The sequence below is a fragment of the Rhopilema esculentum genome, chromosome 17 (assembly GCF_057945365.1).
Source record: "Rhopilema esculentum isolate cy_ngs chromosome 17, ASM5794536v1, whole genome shotgun sequence".
Classification (NCBI taxonomy): Eukaryota; Metazoa; Cnidaria; class Scyphozoa; order Rhizostomeae; family Rhizostomatidae; genus Rhopilema; species Rhopilema esculentum.
The window spans coordinates 5567827-5582826 of record NC_142831.1 but is presented as its reverse complement, the minus strand read 5'-3'; the positions used below and the strand labels follow the sequence as shown (position 1 = coordinate 5582826).

At 37.3% G+C, this 15000-nt stretch overlaps 1 protein-coding gene across 2 annotated transcripts; it reads left to right on the top strand.

Moving 5' to 3' along the window:
* Positions 1–468: 468 nt before the first annotated feature.
* Positions 469–12363, top strand: LOC135696766 (uncharacterized). 2 transcript variants are annotated; one of them, XM_065216283.2, is made up of 5 exons: positions 469–638; positions 6385–6745; positions 7438–7732; positions 9094–9181; positions 10365–12363. In XM_065216283.2, the coding sequence occupies exons 1-5, from the start codon at positions 560–562 to the stop codon at positions 10376–10378; spliced, it is 837 nt and encodes a 278-aa protein (XP_065072355.2). In that variant the 5' UTR covers positions 469–559; the 3' UTR covers positions 10379–12363. The 2 variants fall into 2 exon arrangements, with proteins under 2 accessions (XP_065072355.2, XP_065072346.2); XM_065216274.2 differs by having other exon boundaries at positions 500–641.
* The last annotated feature ends 2637 nt before the right edge of the window (positions 12364–15000 follow it).

Here is a 15000-nt window from a genome sequence, read left to right as displayed (position 1 = left end):
TGTCAGAGACAACGCCCTTTTGGACCACGCCCTTTTCCCCTTTTTGAAACTTTTTCTTCCGGGGGAAACACCTAACGTACATACCCCCCCCCCCTCACCTGAAGTTTTCTCATCAGGTTTGCAAGAAGCTCAAGGGCCAACATTCTGAAAAAGTGGGGGGAACTAGTCCCCCCCATTCCCCCCGTGGCTCCGCCACTGGGTGATTGTTCATGTTCAGATAAGTGAACGGTTAGATCTTAATATATATTTGTCTGAATTTCGCAAATTACGAAACGTATCGACAGGGGGGACCAACTGGTGGTAAACCAAGATAGGCACAATAGAGGAGAATTTTTCTCGACGACTATCAATCATTATTTTCTATCTGAAACGATACTATCATAGAGGTTTTTAACACTTGTTTATTGACGTTTGGCGACCAAGAACCGCATGTGTTGATAGATCGATTAAATGATTCGTTACTAATCATTTGATCACACTAATCAAACATGCAGCAACAGCAACATGCGTGGCTACGCAGCAAAAGAAGTGAACTGGAGGAAGAAGGATTTGTCTAAACATGAAGCTGATGAGTTGGACTTTACTGACATGTCTGCTGGGACTAATTGTTGTTTCATCGACTGGAAGAAGATCAAGAAGTAGTAAGATATTCTTAATTGAAATGAGAATATAATATATAACATTTATATCAGGCAATGAAGACTGAACAGTGCCGTCGGAATGAAATTCATATTGGGGGCTGCCCATTGTTTTCCTTCTCATTCAGAACACTGTTATAAAGGAAACAAGCTACAGTTAGACAATTATTGGGGGTTTCAGCCCCCAGCTCCCCAGTTCCGACGGGCCTGCTGAAAACAGTTTATTCCCAAAGCCTCAGATAGAGTTTTATTTACACAGTAAACATTATTAAGATAACAGTGTAAATGTTTTTTGGCTCATCAATGTCTGCAGTTAGTACACCAGTATTATAACAATAATCAGCCTCTTCTTCAATGTATCTTTGAGGTTGTCTCCTCTGCCTTTATTTTGGAAGAGTTTCAATTTCTCTTAGAAATCTTCTTTCATACGTTTCTCCCACTGGAGCGTTATCCTTCCTATTGCATTTATTAGCAACTCCATTATCAGGTTTGCTTTCATCAGAGAAAATATTTGGATTGATAAAATGAATATCTGAGTTTGAAGATTGTTCCTCTTTGAAATGGTAGAACTTTCTCTCATCGAACACAACATCTCTGCTGCGGATAAAACGCTTGACAACAGGATTGTAGAGCTTGAATCCTTTCATCCCTTCAGGATAACCAACAAATATTGCTTTTGTTGATTTCACATCAAACTTCTTTCTCTCTTCAGGCCTAATGTGTACATAAGCAATACATCCGAATGTTTTCAGATTTGATACATTTGGTTTTACATGAAACATACATTCATATGGTGTTTTGTCCTTTAATGCCACAGAGGGACTTCGGTTCTTCAAATAAACAGCTGTATTTACTGCTTCTGCCCAAAATTCTTTGGGTACATTTGCATGATGAATCATTGATCTGGCAGACTCAACTATGGTGCGGTTCATACGTTCAGCAAGTCCATTTTGAGCTGGATTGTATGGAACTATTGTTTCATGCTTTATACCTTGCTGTTTCAGATATTCAGAAAAATCATTTGAGCAATATTCATTGTCATTGTCACTTCGCAAAACTTTGACACAATTTCCAGTGATATAAGTCATGACATTGACAAATTCTTTGAATTTACTCAAAACTTCAGATTTTTGCTTTAGATAATAAATGCATACATAATGTGAGAAGTTGTCGATAAATGTCACAAAATACTTTGAACCACCAATAGAACCAATGTTCATTGGGCCACATACGTCAGTATGAATCATTTCCAGATCATCAGATGTGCATGATGACGAACTTTTAGGATATGGCACTCTATGTTGCTTTCCCATAATACATCCTTCGCAAATTGCTTTTTCCGCATTTGAATGAATTTTATCCATTCCATCAACCATGTTACGATCAGACAACTTGACAAGATTGTCAACTTCTAAATGACCATACCTGCAGTGCCAAAGATCCAAATTTGAAATATTTTCAGCACTGTTTGCTTGCTCAGAAGTAAAATGGTTTCAAGAAGTACAGTTTGCCTCTCAATTCTCCAATTCCCAATACTTTGGAATTACCGGAGATCTTGCATTTGTCAGATTCAAATTCTACAGTAGCTTCACGATTTGTTAAAGCATGCACAGACAGTAAATTTCTTCCCAAATCAGGCAAATACAAGACATCATTAAGTGCAATTTTCTGTGGTTATCCTCCGATATCAGTGGTTAATCAATAAGTTCCTTTTCCAAAAGCAAGAATGGTACGATTATCTCCAAGGATAACTTTAGATGGCTGCTCGAATTCAATAAAATCAGACAATGAATCTCTGTCGTAAGTCATATGCTGGGTGGCACCTGAGTCAATAATCCAAAACGATTTTGGTTCATGCGCATTTTCACCAGTGTATAAAGCTTCTTCATACATTGTTTCACTATTGCCTTTTTCCTCACTTGCGTGTGCAGAATCAGCATTTCTTGAATAATTTCCAGGAAAATGCGAGCTCTTTGCCTTCTTTTTTGGGCAATCTCTTGCAAAATGTCCTTTCTCTTTGCAGTAGTGGAAGTTCCAGTGAATGGTTGAACAGGAAATGATCTCTCTGGTTTATTCTGTTGGAAACCAGAAGTGTGTCCTCTATTTCCTCTTCCCCGCCTGCTGTTAAAGGCTTGTCTTGCTGATAGGGCATCCCCTGAGTTTTTCAGTACTAAATTATCTGACTTTCGCTCAAAGTCGTTTAAGAACATTCCTTTCACCTTTTTCGAACGATAAAGTTGTTTCGCCAACGGCAACTAATGCTGTAATCAATGGCATATAATCATTGGGTAGACTTGCCAACAAAGTCATGGCCAATTCTTGGTCATTTACTTCAATGCCCATTTCGCGTAACTGATCATGCAAGGATTTCAAGTGATTTATATGTTCCAACATATTTCCATTTTGTTGAAATTTACAAGAGTAATACTTCTGTCGTAATGTCACCTTTTGTAAGATTGATTCACGCGCAAATTGATTCTTCAGGGCATCCCATGCCTCTTTCGCTGTGTTTGTATCGCGAATGTGAATTTGTTGTGAGGGCTCAACAGCGAGACAAATACTCATCCAGGCTTTCTTTGTTTTTAAACGAAAACTTCTAATTTCAGCTGCCTCAGCTTCAGCATCAGGAGCGACAGCGATACCTTCTGCATTTTCGAATAAATCATTGCTTTCCAAATACAGTTTCATATTGAAAGCCCATGATCTGTAATTCCCGCTATTCAATTTAGCGAATTTCAGAACATTTCCAGCAGAGTTGTCCATAAAAGCCATTCCCTTATCAAACAAATTTCAATGATCCTTACAAACGTTATTCTGGGGCTTATCTGGGCCCATAACCTATTAAGATAACAGTGTAAAGACAACACAACTTTTATCCGAACATAACATGAAGAAGCAATCAATAACAATTCAAATTCTAGAGGTAGATTAATCATACAGCAAGTGTGAGAGTCACAAGACCGGAACTACGCAATAGGAATATAATATAACAGAACAATAGTAAACAGCGTGATTTAATATAAGCGTAAGTGATAAGTATATAGCGGTGATCATAATAGAAACTAATGAGTTCTCAACAAACGTACTTGTGTTTAATTGAGATTTTTATGGACAAAGAAATATCACTTTTTTTAAATGTAGGGTGATTTCTAAAGGGGGCAGTGTGTCATTGCCCCTTCCATTTTTCCTAGCAATATATTTCGATAGCCAAATTTTAATACATGCTTTATCCAGGCACAGATCCAGCCAGAATTTTTACCTATGCAAAGGTTGTCAAAAACACTTGTGGTTTGGGTAACACCCAAATTTTCTGAATAAATTCTGTTTCACTGATATTAAGATAAGGGGTTCAAAAAGCAACTCAAAAGAACTGACCTACAAGCATAGTGTAGGGAATGCTGAATTGCTTGCAGTGCAATTTTTTATAATAGTATGTCCCTATTCTTACCCAAAATCAAGGTAGCAGTAGTCGTATTGCAGTTGAATTGCCATTACACTACCCAGTCAACACTTCAGCCATGAATGACTTAGCTTGAAGTTTCCAGACATGGATGAGAAAGCAACTGTCAACCTTCATTTCATTTGCAACAGCATACCTTTGCACAGGTTCACTGTAAAAAATTTCATAGGTCAGCTTAAATTCGATTCCTATTGGTTCCATTAAGTTCCCTTCTTCTTCCTACTGTCTAGGTCATGATATTTTGTTGATAAGTTAACATTTGATTTGTAGACATCTGTTCTGTTGAATTTGTAAACCTGGGCTGAGCAATTTTGTGGGAGATTAGGCCATTTCCTACAAACCTTTTCTTTATGCAAGTCAAATTAAACAAATACATAAGTCTTGTAATGATAATGATAATGATAATGAATATTTTTTTACTAATTCAGTTACGCTACAATTGCAAACCATGTTGCTTGCAACTGGCTAGCCTGGTTTTACAAAACACCACTACAATAATTGTTATTGCAAAAGAGAAAACTATAAAAAACAACCAACAAATGTTATTCAGGCTTTGGAGAAATCATCCTAGGAAGGAAATGAAGAATTATCCACCAACAAATATTTGGCATGGGCCTTAGCTCAGGCCGTTATATTTAGTATTTTTAACCATTAAATTATCCAAGGTGGGCCTGGCACACTTGCAACTGAGACATGTTAAAATTGTGTCAAACCTGGCCGCTGTAGACCATCACGGAGATTGTGACACCAAGTAAATTAATTTATACAAAATGGGCCTGGCATACTTGAAACTAAGACATTTTGCGTCAAAAAATTGTGTCGAACCTGACCCTTATAGACTATCTAGGAGATCATGACACCGTGACACAAGTGGGCCAAAAACGGCAATTACTATAATGGCAGCCGATATCCTCCAGTTTTGTTAATTTCTCTGTAGCTCAAAGAAAGTACATTCAGATTTTCATTCTAAAAGTTTTTTTCTATTCTAAAGAAGTTTCATGGCTAAAAAAATAAGATAGCGGCCTCTAACCATCATGATTTTGCTGTTTTGCACCACCTGAGGAATTGGAGTTTGCTATAGAACAATGTAATTATTTCATGGCTTCACAAACTCCAAATGGTATATTGTACAGTGTACCCAGCAAAATTTGTTCTAGTGTCATCCTGTCTCTGAAGTGTCAGACAAATCATTTAATTTTTCGCTCAATTTTTCACTCGGCTTTTCTCTCATGCCAAAAGATGAAGGCATTGAAACGCAAAGCGGTTGCCGTGGTTATTGTACATGCAAATGTTCATTTACATTCTCTTGACAAACTCTAGCATCATAAAACCCTGGTCATTCATTTCATGCAATAACCGTCACTAAATATTTTATTTCATTTAAGCAAGTTACTATTTTTAGGCATACTTTTGTTTTGTTTGATTAATTCCATTCTTAAAATGCAATTCATCACTTTAAAAGGTCCCCTGGACCTAGAGCCCCCAGGGTAGTATACTTGCCTGCCCCCTTTTGGCTGCCTCGCTCTCAAATATATCCCTAGCTCTTTTAAAAATAACTAAGCATAAAAGATGATAACTGGGCCTTGCTCACTTGACTCACTGGACAAGGTCACCAAATGATTCAATTTTCTTCAGACAACACCTTTCGCACAAGACTTTTTTGATAAAGATTAAACTTCACTCTTCATCACTCGACGCCATTTGACTCACTCAACAAGGTGGCGAAACGACTCAATTTTTGACTCGATTTCTTGTTGAGTAAAAAATCGAGTGAAAAATTGAGTCATTTGGCCAGGGCTTAATAAGGATGAACTTGTGAAAACCAAAAGTTGAAAAACCTTTTCGTGATTTCCAGTTCAAATGCTGGTAATCTCATTTCACATTGATTTGTTTCATTCAATATTTGGAACTGCTAGAAAAATCAACCTTGCCAAAGAAGAAAATTATAATATGATTTTATCATCTCACAGGTCACAAAACTCTTACCCAGGCCAAATTCTGGCCCACCCCTGTGAGCTATAGTTAGAATTTAATTAGGAAAATTATTTGCTACCACAATCAAAAGGATTTTTGTCTTTCTTGTTAAGACTGGTTGCCTTTTGAAGAAGCCAGTTTCCTTAGCTTTATAAAATTCAAATAGTTTAAATGTAAGTAACAATGTTGATATATTTGTGTGGATGAAAAAGAATGTAAAAAGTAGCATAAAGATACAATAAAAAGTAATATTAATGAATAGATTGATATTTTCAATGCATATTCTTCAAGGTATCCTGTTTTCCTTTGTAGGTAGATTTGGAGGGAAAAGTAGCAATGGAACACAGAAGCAAAACCCAAACCAGAGAATTCCAAAGAGGAAACCCATAGCAAAAGTGCCCCAGCGATCACAGTTTCATAACCATTCTGAATTTATAAGTGCTCAGCCAACACAATCTACTGTGTTAGCTAGTAATGATTCGCTGACAGGAAATTTATTTGTTACCAGTTTACCAAATAAAACACAACCTAAATCGAAAAGTACACAATCAAGTGATTCTACTGTGTTAGTTGGTAATAATACAGCAAACCATTCACAACTGACAACAGTATCAACAGTGAAAAGTATCCCCACTAGGCACACTGGTGTGTCCCATATAAAACCCACAAAAGGGTAAGTGACAAAGAGATTCTTTGCTAAGTTTTTGCGTCTTAGTTTGTTTTCAAATAATAGAAAATATTATAGGAGTACAAAGAACGATATTGCAATCTGGAAAAGTTCTATAAAGCCCCAATGAGCCAGTTAATTCTGAAGGTTTAAAGAGGGCTTTTTAGAGATGAAGTTTATTTCAAGTTAGAGATGTAGCTTATTTCAAATTAGAGATATAGTGGCTAATTGGTCATTATTCAATGGTAATTTTTTACTTTGCCTATTTCCCAATCAGGAAGCTGTTTTTTCAAATCACATTGATCAGACACAGAATGTTTGAAGATGGACTTGTTGTTCCCGAAGACCTAATGCTTAATTCCAGCCTTGGAGAATGACAGACAAATAAGAGTCAGCTTTAACAACAAAGTTGCTAGTTTTCGAATGATTTTGCATATTAGTCAGTTTTGTTTACAGATTTTCTTTCTACCGACCTTCTGTGCAGCATGCTCGCTTAAAACTTTTCCCACCAAGTTTCTTGTTTACGTAATTTTAAAATGAACGCGGGAAAGCTCAACGTATAGAGAGAAACGGGACCCAGGGTAATGTTTAATGTGACATTGAAATGATGCAGTCTTTGTTATCATTTTGAGTCGATCCAGCTTTAAGTTATGGAAAGGAATGACAGGTCACTTTCTAATGCCATACGTTTTATTCAGTCCCGAAAAACCGAACACATCCAAGACTGATGGGAGTGGAGCCGGAGGAGAGAACGTTGAAACGAACACAGATGGGAGTGGTGCCGAAGGAGAGGAAGTTGGAACGAACACAGATGGGAGTGGAGCCGAAGAAGAGAAAGTTGGAACGAGCACAGATGAAGAAAATGGTAGATCGTGGATAAAAAGATTCCATCCGGCATTCCCAAGGAAAACGGCGGGAAGCCTTTCGGTCCTGTTCTTGGTTGGAATTGTTTTGGTTTTGCTGTTCTATGCGCTGTTCCACAATAGACGAAGGGTGAGCATTTTCAGTAGGTCTTGTTTGACCAATTTTTGTTTTTTTGTGGCTTGTTGACTGGATGTTTTACCCTGTTCTTGCCACCGTTGTCTGTTTGTGTTTCCTTACATATGCACTTATTCTACAGACTGTGTAGCAAATCTGTATTTTGGTGTCATCATCATTGTGCAGTACTGCAAAGGTAGTCCTAGGTAATGACAGTACCCATAGACAGATTAAATCTTCTCACTCTTTTCTCGTCCCCTAAACTTTTATCGGGTAAGTTTTTAAGCTTGTCTGCAAATCTACTAATTTTCATACCGTAAAGCAAATAATTCAAACAAGTTTTGAAATGACCTTGTCATGTGACAGCTTCCCCTCATGATGAACCAGGAGCTACTGGTGCAGAAGTAGAATTAGTATGAATGAAAGCGCGATGAACGTTATGGACTGAGTCAAATCAACAGTTATTATGTAGAAAATATTATATCTTTCACCGGCCATGTCTCAGCCAATTGGCAATTTCACAACTATAAACACCGACGAGCATTGAAAATTCCTGATGCTTTTAAAGGGAAATCGACTTAATAGTTTCAACAACCGCAGAGAGAATAGTTTCAACAGTTCCCTGATTATGATATTAAGCGTGAAACGCGGAGTAGCAGCTTAGAACCGTCTTGTTCTATACACCAATAGCGGTTTTCAAGGATGGATGCATTTCCTGTCGTTCCTTCAGGTTGTGGTCCTAATTCAAAAATCTAAAAGCAGATTTGATTGAGGATTTAGTAACGTACTCTTAGGTCCCAAATAAGCGGGGGAGGTCTAATAAGCGTGAATTGGTGAAGCGTGAAACGAGAAAATTTTTTAAAATTTAATAGGGGGGGGTCGAAATAAGCGGGGGTTGCAATTTGGTGTAAAAGAATACCAAGCAGTGATAAAGGAAAAATATCCGTAAAGATCAAGGATCTGCTAGAATAGGCTACTACTAATCTAGAAACTGTTGAGAATGTAAGGTGTTCATTCCTTATCTGGGGGGTAAACTCAACCTCAGTTGCTCACCCTTTTTGAAGGGCTATAAGCGGGAGGGGGTCCTAATAGGAGCGGGGGGTCGGGAATTTCTTCGAACAAAAAATAAGCTGAGGGGGACGCTTATTCGGGACCTAAGAGTGAACACTTATCCACCCGTTTGCAAATTCTAAGTGTAGCCTGGCTCATTTAAATAGATCCTCAGAATCCTAGAAGGTTGAACGATGATGGTGATTTTAGGATTTGTCATCTTTTTTTTGCAGTTCTAGATTTATACTTGTGCATAAATCAGCGTTGAATTCTATCAATTATAACAGCGTTGAATTAACCATTATATTTAAAAATTTTCGTTACAGATAATAGGTTTTGTGGTAGAGGGGAGAAATGGCAGGCCTAATTCAAGAAACTACAAGAAATTGGAAGAAGCTATGCCTTCGCTGAGAAGTATGCTAAACATTTTTTCATGGTTACCTTCGATAAATCAATAAATCATCGTATTTATTGAGTATAGCCATCGTTGGCTTCATTACTAAGTTGTTGTGTCTCGGATTATGAATGCATCCTAGAAACGTTCCTGTTATCCACCCTTTTTTAAGGGATCCCACTTTTAAGATTTTTTAATTCTCCAGTACTTCTCCCGTCCACTAGATAGGAGAAGGAAAAGCATAGTATTTATTATTAGTCAGTGGTGCTATCATATTTCTTTCTGTTGCCATTTTTATGACATGCATGCACCGGTCCCATAGTTTCAATGCGGCGCACGTGGGCCACCTCTGAGAGTTTTGACTAAAACGAAAGACCCTTAAAAAGAAAGTTCATGACGCCGATGTATAAACACAATAACTTTCCTTGAATTACTATAAATGTTGAAAGAGATAAGGCCAGTGTTAAACTGGCGAAATAAAACCCTTTTTAAAAAGTATTTTTACAAGAACAATCTACCGCGTGAGGCTGTAGAATGCCGAAGATGTACGATATGAGAAAAATGCCAATGACTTAAAGACTAACGCAGTTCGTTGGTTTTCTACTCCCTTCGTGTTATTGGTGTGAAGAAGCACAGGTGTCAGGGTAACTGCATTCGAAGGATTTCCTTTTTTCCCTATATAAATGTATGAAATGTTCGCAACAATGTATGGACACCTAAAAAGGGGACTCAATAATTCTCAAGATTCCACTTAAAGTTCTCAAGATGTACTTGAAATTATGCAACATATCACTATGCTCTTGGCTTTTAGCATGTACAGCCCCCCCTCCCCAGTTGCAACATGCTTCTTTATTCTTAGGCAAAATTGTTATTAAATCCATAAAATCCTCTGACCGTAGTTAAATTAAGGACAAATTCACCCTTATCCTTGTCTTGGTTGGCAGTTGTTTCCTTTTCAATAATTTTCTCCCCCCCCCCCCCCCTCTTCCTAAAGATCGAGGTACAGTCATTAGATTTTTGTTTTCTTTTTCCGCTAGGGAGTGGACGCACCCGCATGCAATGCAGAATATATTGCAGCTCAAACCACCCCAATTTTATCCCAACTTCCAAATTGCAACCATGTTCAATACTTTATTTTTTCAGGGCTCTTCAAAGTTTTCGTTGTTCTTGGTTGCTTTTAATGCTTAGTATATTTTTTTCCAGAAACAGCTGCTTGAAAAAATGTTTGAGTCAGGCCCCCAGCATTATTGACCACAAAAGGACCAAAACAGCCTGGTGTACGAGAGAGTCCTGAAAGGAATGCCATTTTCCGGTTGTTATGGAACGTAATTATGCCACCTTTATACTGCTACCGCTAAGATGCATTTATAACTCAAGGACAATTTCTACTTGCTGATTTTGCTTCGAATCAAAGTTTTTTAAGGCCATCAAAGCTGAAAATGAACATTTTAATGTTTTCGATATAAATCACTCTGTTATAAGCTGGTATTGTAACAAAGGAACTGTTCCTGGTTTTAAAATGTCTTTCAAAAAAGTAAACATTTTACAACGTATCCTGGTTATGTTCTCGCGTTTTACTATTAGGACAGTTTCGATATACCTTAGTCCTTTCAAATTTCGCCTGCCTTTAATTGCTCCCCCCGGAGGGGGACGAGAATTAAAGGGGGCGAATTATGGAAATATTTGATGGGGTGAAAATTAGAGGGAGCGAAGATTAAAGGGAACTTACAAAATCTATTTTCTATAATAGAACCTTGGTTTTTAGGCCCTTCAAGAAAACTTCAAGTTACTATCTTTGCGCGCGTCAAATTTTCATCCTGCGTTGATTGTTTTCATTGTTACAGTTCTCATTTAGTGACTTTCTGGAAAAATATCCATACTGAAGGTCATAAAAAAGATTTCTTAATCCTTAAAATTTTGACAAAGATGATAAACTTATGTCTTTTTGAGGGGCAGGGTTATTTTGTTCTTCCATTTCCAAAGTGTTCTCCTCCTCAGGGCCATATTCGTCCAAATCATCAGCGGCCAATCTCTCCTCGGCTTCAGTTTGGTCAGAAGATACTATCATCTTCTCTGGCTCAATATAGTAGTCTTGCAGATATTCTTTCATTCGATTGAAGACAGAACTTGGCGCCTTATCCTTATAAACGATTAGTACAATCGGTATCTCGAATCCACCTTTAGGAATTGGCGATCTTCTATACTTGTTGTCTCGTACACGACCTTCTAAAGCGCCTTCATAATTCAAGAAAAAATGGCAAAAGCGATATTTCAGCAGAAAGTTTCGAAGCAAAAAAAGATTTTTCAGAGGCCCGAGTGTAGTTCTATGCCGCATGAACGTTCATTGCTTGGAAACTGATTAGGTCAAAGCTTTGAAATTTAAAGGGTTTGGGGGCGAAAATCAAAGGTAGCGAACCTGTGCACAAAAGGGGGCGAAAATTAAAGGGGCGAAAATTTAAGGGAGCCAAAATTGAAGGTAGCCTAAATTTGAAGGGACTAAGGTAATTAGTTGTATATTTTGCAGCTTGATATTTTGATCCTGATTCTATGGTTTATACTCTGAGATATGTTAGACGAAAAGCTTCAGTATGTTGTAAAATGTTTGCTTTTTTCAAAACCAGTTTCATATTTTATTTCTGCTTTGCTGAACGATTTAAAAGGCATTTGACACAGGTAAAAGCTTACAGCCACTCGATCACGAGTAGTTGACCAATCAAATTGCACACAGAGAAAAACACGTGAACAGTTCCAGCCTTTCTGCAAATCGGCGAAACCCTAGAGCAGCGTGCAGTGGTTTCATGTGAGCAGTTTCCAATCCCTTTCTTCTGCGCATGCTCTGATCAACTGGCCTAAGTTATTTTTGGATTTGCTGTACTTATGCACGTCAAATACCTATAAATCTGCTGAAAATATTTTATTTATTTGTTAATTAACGTCTGTTTTGTATGCTTGTAATTATTTAAGTATTGGAATGGATAAACAGATTTTTACATCAGTAATTTTAAAAAAGACCTCTTGTTAGACTGACGGGTGTGATGTTTAAATTTAAGGAAAAGAACTCAACCCTCGGTATTCTGGGAAGAGTATGCAAAGAAGTTGATATGTTATTTCCCGCCCACAGTTTCTGATTTGGCTATTTAATAAAATTGTCAGGTCATTGATCAATCAGTTGTTTTTTCATATTGTTTTGTCCTCTTAAAGACTTCAAATTTTGTGTCTATTCAACTCTCTTTAAATGATTTTTCTATTGTAGAACTTTTAAAATCGATAAATGAAACTAGATTTTTTTTATCTATTAGTATGCAAACCAAGATGGCCCTTAACCTACTTACAACATTAAGCAAATTTAAACTAAAATAAACTTTTTAGCTAATTACAAAGAGATATAAAACTACCAACCTACGTAATCTTAACGTAATAAAAGCCGAAGAAATGGAACTTTCAAATAGACGACTTCCATATAGAGGACTTTCACTCAGAGGGCATACGAGAATATTTGGAATCAACCACGAATGTTTTATCTAAATTGTAAAAAGCACACTATCTTGCAGATCTTGGAGTATTATTGTATCTGCCACTTTCGATATGCAATTATGCACAATTCTGCGCATGGAAATGATCTCCCAAAACAGAGGATTAAGTGACAATATCCCTTGCATAGTTCGCTTTTCTTCTTTAAGGCAATCATGTGACCTATATGCAGCAATGTTCGAAGTCCTTTAGGAGAAATCCACAAAAAACAAGGCAGGTTTGATCTCTGCTTCACAACTGTATCGCTAATTCGGTTACAACGAAATATAAATGTTTCTTACCGGTCTAAGAAAACCTTAACATACAATGCCTGCCAAAAGTCTTGGAACACTGACATCAATTTCCAAGGTCAAAACCAATCATCCCCCTCTCCCCCACGGAACAATGTTGGTTTACTATCAAACGGATTAGGATTTTAGGAAGCACTTTCTTTTGCGCTTCTTTTATGATATTTCGCTAAATCATCAACATTGTTTGAGGGGGAAGGGGGCGGAAGTAGCAATTTTTTTTCATGAAAGGAATGAAAGATATCAAATGCAGCGTAAATTGGTGGGTGTTCCAAGTACTTTTGGCAGGCATTGTAGCTCTTGTTTTCTCCCCACTCCTTTTTACAATCATTTTTCTCCTCCCTTCTCTTGCATTTCTCTGGGTCTCGCCCCTTTATTGTCCTGTCTTCTTATAAAAATTAACCGGGGGTAAACCAGGGGGTGCTTAGAGCCCTCACAATCAGATCTCACTTTCACTTATCAACTTCAACTCTGAACACCATGACAGTGAGCAATTAGAAAATACTTATTGGGAATTTTTACTGCAGATGTTTGACTTAATCTTTCTTTGCATAGTTTGGCAGCAATATGCGGCCTCACAGTCGTAATGAGACCGGTTTGCTGCTATTTCTATTGTCTTATTTTCTGTTAATCACCCTTTCTGGAGTTAGCCCTTTTTCACTCACTATGGTGTAAGAATAATTTTAGGTTCTAAGTAGCTTTAATTATTCGGACGTTCGAATATGCAAAAGCTCTCAATCTGTGAGCCTGTATAATTATAATCCAGAACTTGATCTTGAAATATAATTTAACAAGATGCTAATTAAAGATAAATGCTTAACATTGGCGTTGAAAGCAAAGGGCAGGGAGAAGCTAGATAACTTTAGAGACAAGATCAGGCAAAATTAGGAGAAATTTTTGACAAATCTTGACAATTAAGTACGAGAAAACTTACCGATTGCCATAGAAACTTTAGAAATCTTATACTCGAATATCTTTAAAGTGGCTAATTTTTCTAATGTACTCATTTTCAAGAATTTCGCCAACACGGTATCAATGTTACTGTAACTTAGAGAATAGGAAAAAGAATTCGATGAAAATATCCTTTAGATGTGCTGCGTTTGCTCCAAGCAATTTTTGTATCATCTTTAAAGAAATGCTAGCGTTAAGGTCCACCTGTCCCTTTCAAAGTGCACCTTGATATTTGGAGTAGACAGGTAGTAATTTTTATAGAATTTGATACAGAGTAGATTCATTCTTCTATTGAACTTCTATCCTTTCTAAGCAGCCGTCCCGCTTATAAGACTTATGCTTACTTTTTTGATTTTATCAATGTTAACAGGGAAAATAAAAAAAAAAGTACCCAATATACAGTGGCGTCGCGTGACCATTCTCGCTGGGGGGGTGTAAGAGGTGCAAAACCATATTTTACCGACAGAAATTCTTTTGTTACATTAATATTCTGCTATAAATTTAATTCTACCGACAAGTTCTCTGAAAGTTGGGGGGTGTACACCCCCCCACCCCACCCCCCCGCACGCTACGCCCCTGCCAATATATAGTATGCAACTAACCTATCGAGACTTCGCAATTCCTTTACCCCGTTCTTCATCATTTGAGTCTCTCAGGCTTTGGCACCCAGGATAGCAACCAACCATGCCAGGTTCTAGATCATGATGAATTTCAAAGGAATCTCTCACTCAGCTGATGTTATCCAATTTGTTTCCTTTCTTTTTCTCTACTGTAACTTAGGTATTTCCATCCATTGTCGACATCTAACAATATTTTCTAAACTTCTGAGTGGATTTAATGAATAGGGAAAAATGTAAATAACTTTTTCGAGCAATAAAATATGGTTTCAGATGTTTCAAAACTGCTTGTTTTTTTCAACTGTCTTGTCAGTGTGCTCAATTTGCAAATCAATTTTGTAGCTATTTTTTTTAATCAATTATATAGACTAAAATGGCTGCTAACTGCTTACAATACTACAGCGATAGCAACTATAACTTAGACGATAATTACAGCTTAGTACAACATTTAAA

Coding starts and splice junctions, on each gene's coding strand:
- LOC135696766 (XM_065216274.2), top strand. CDS start 560: ATGAAGCTGATGAGTTGGACTTTACTGACATGTCTGCTGGGACTAATT. Junction 642..6,384: donor TGGAAGAAGATCAAGAAGTA/GTAAGATATTCT, acceptor TTTCCTTTGTAG/GTAGATTTGGAGGGAAAAGT. Junction 7,733..9,093: donor TGTTCCACAATAGACGAAGG/GTGAGCATTTTC, acceptor TTTTCGTTACAG/ATAATAGGTTTTGTGGTAGA.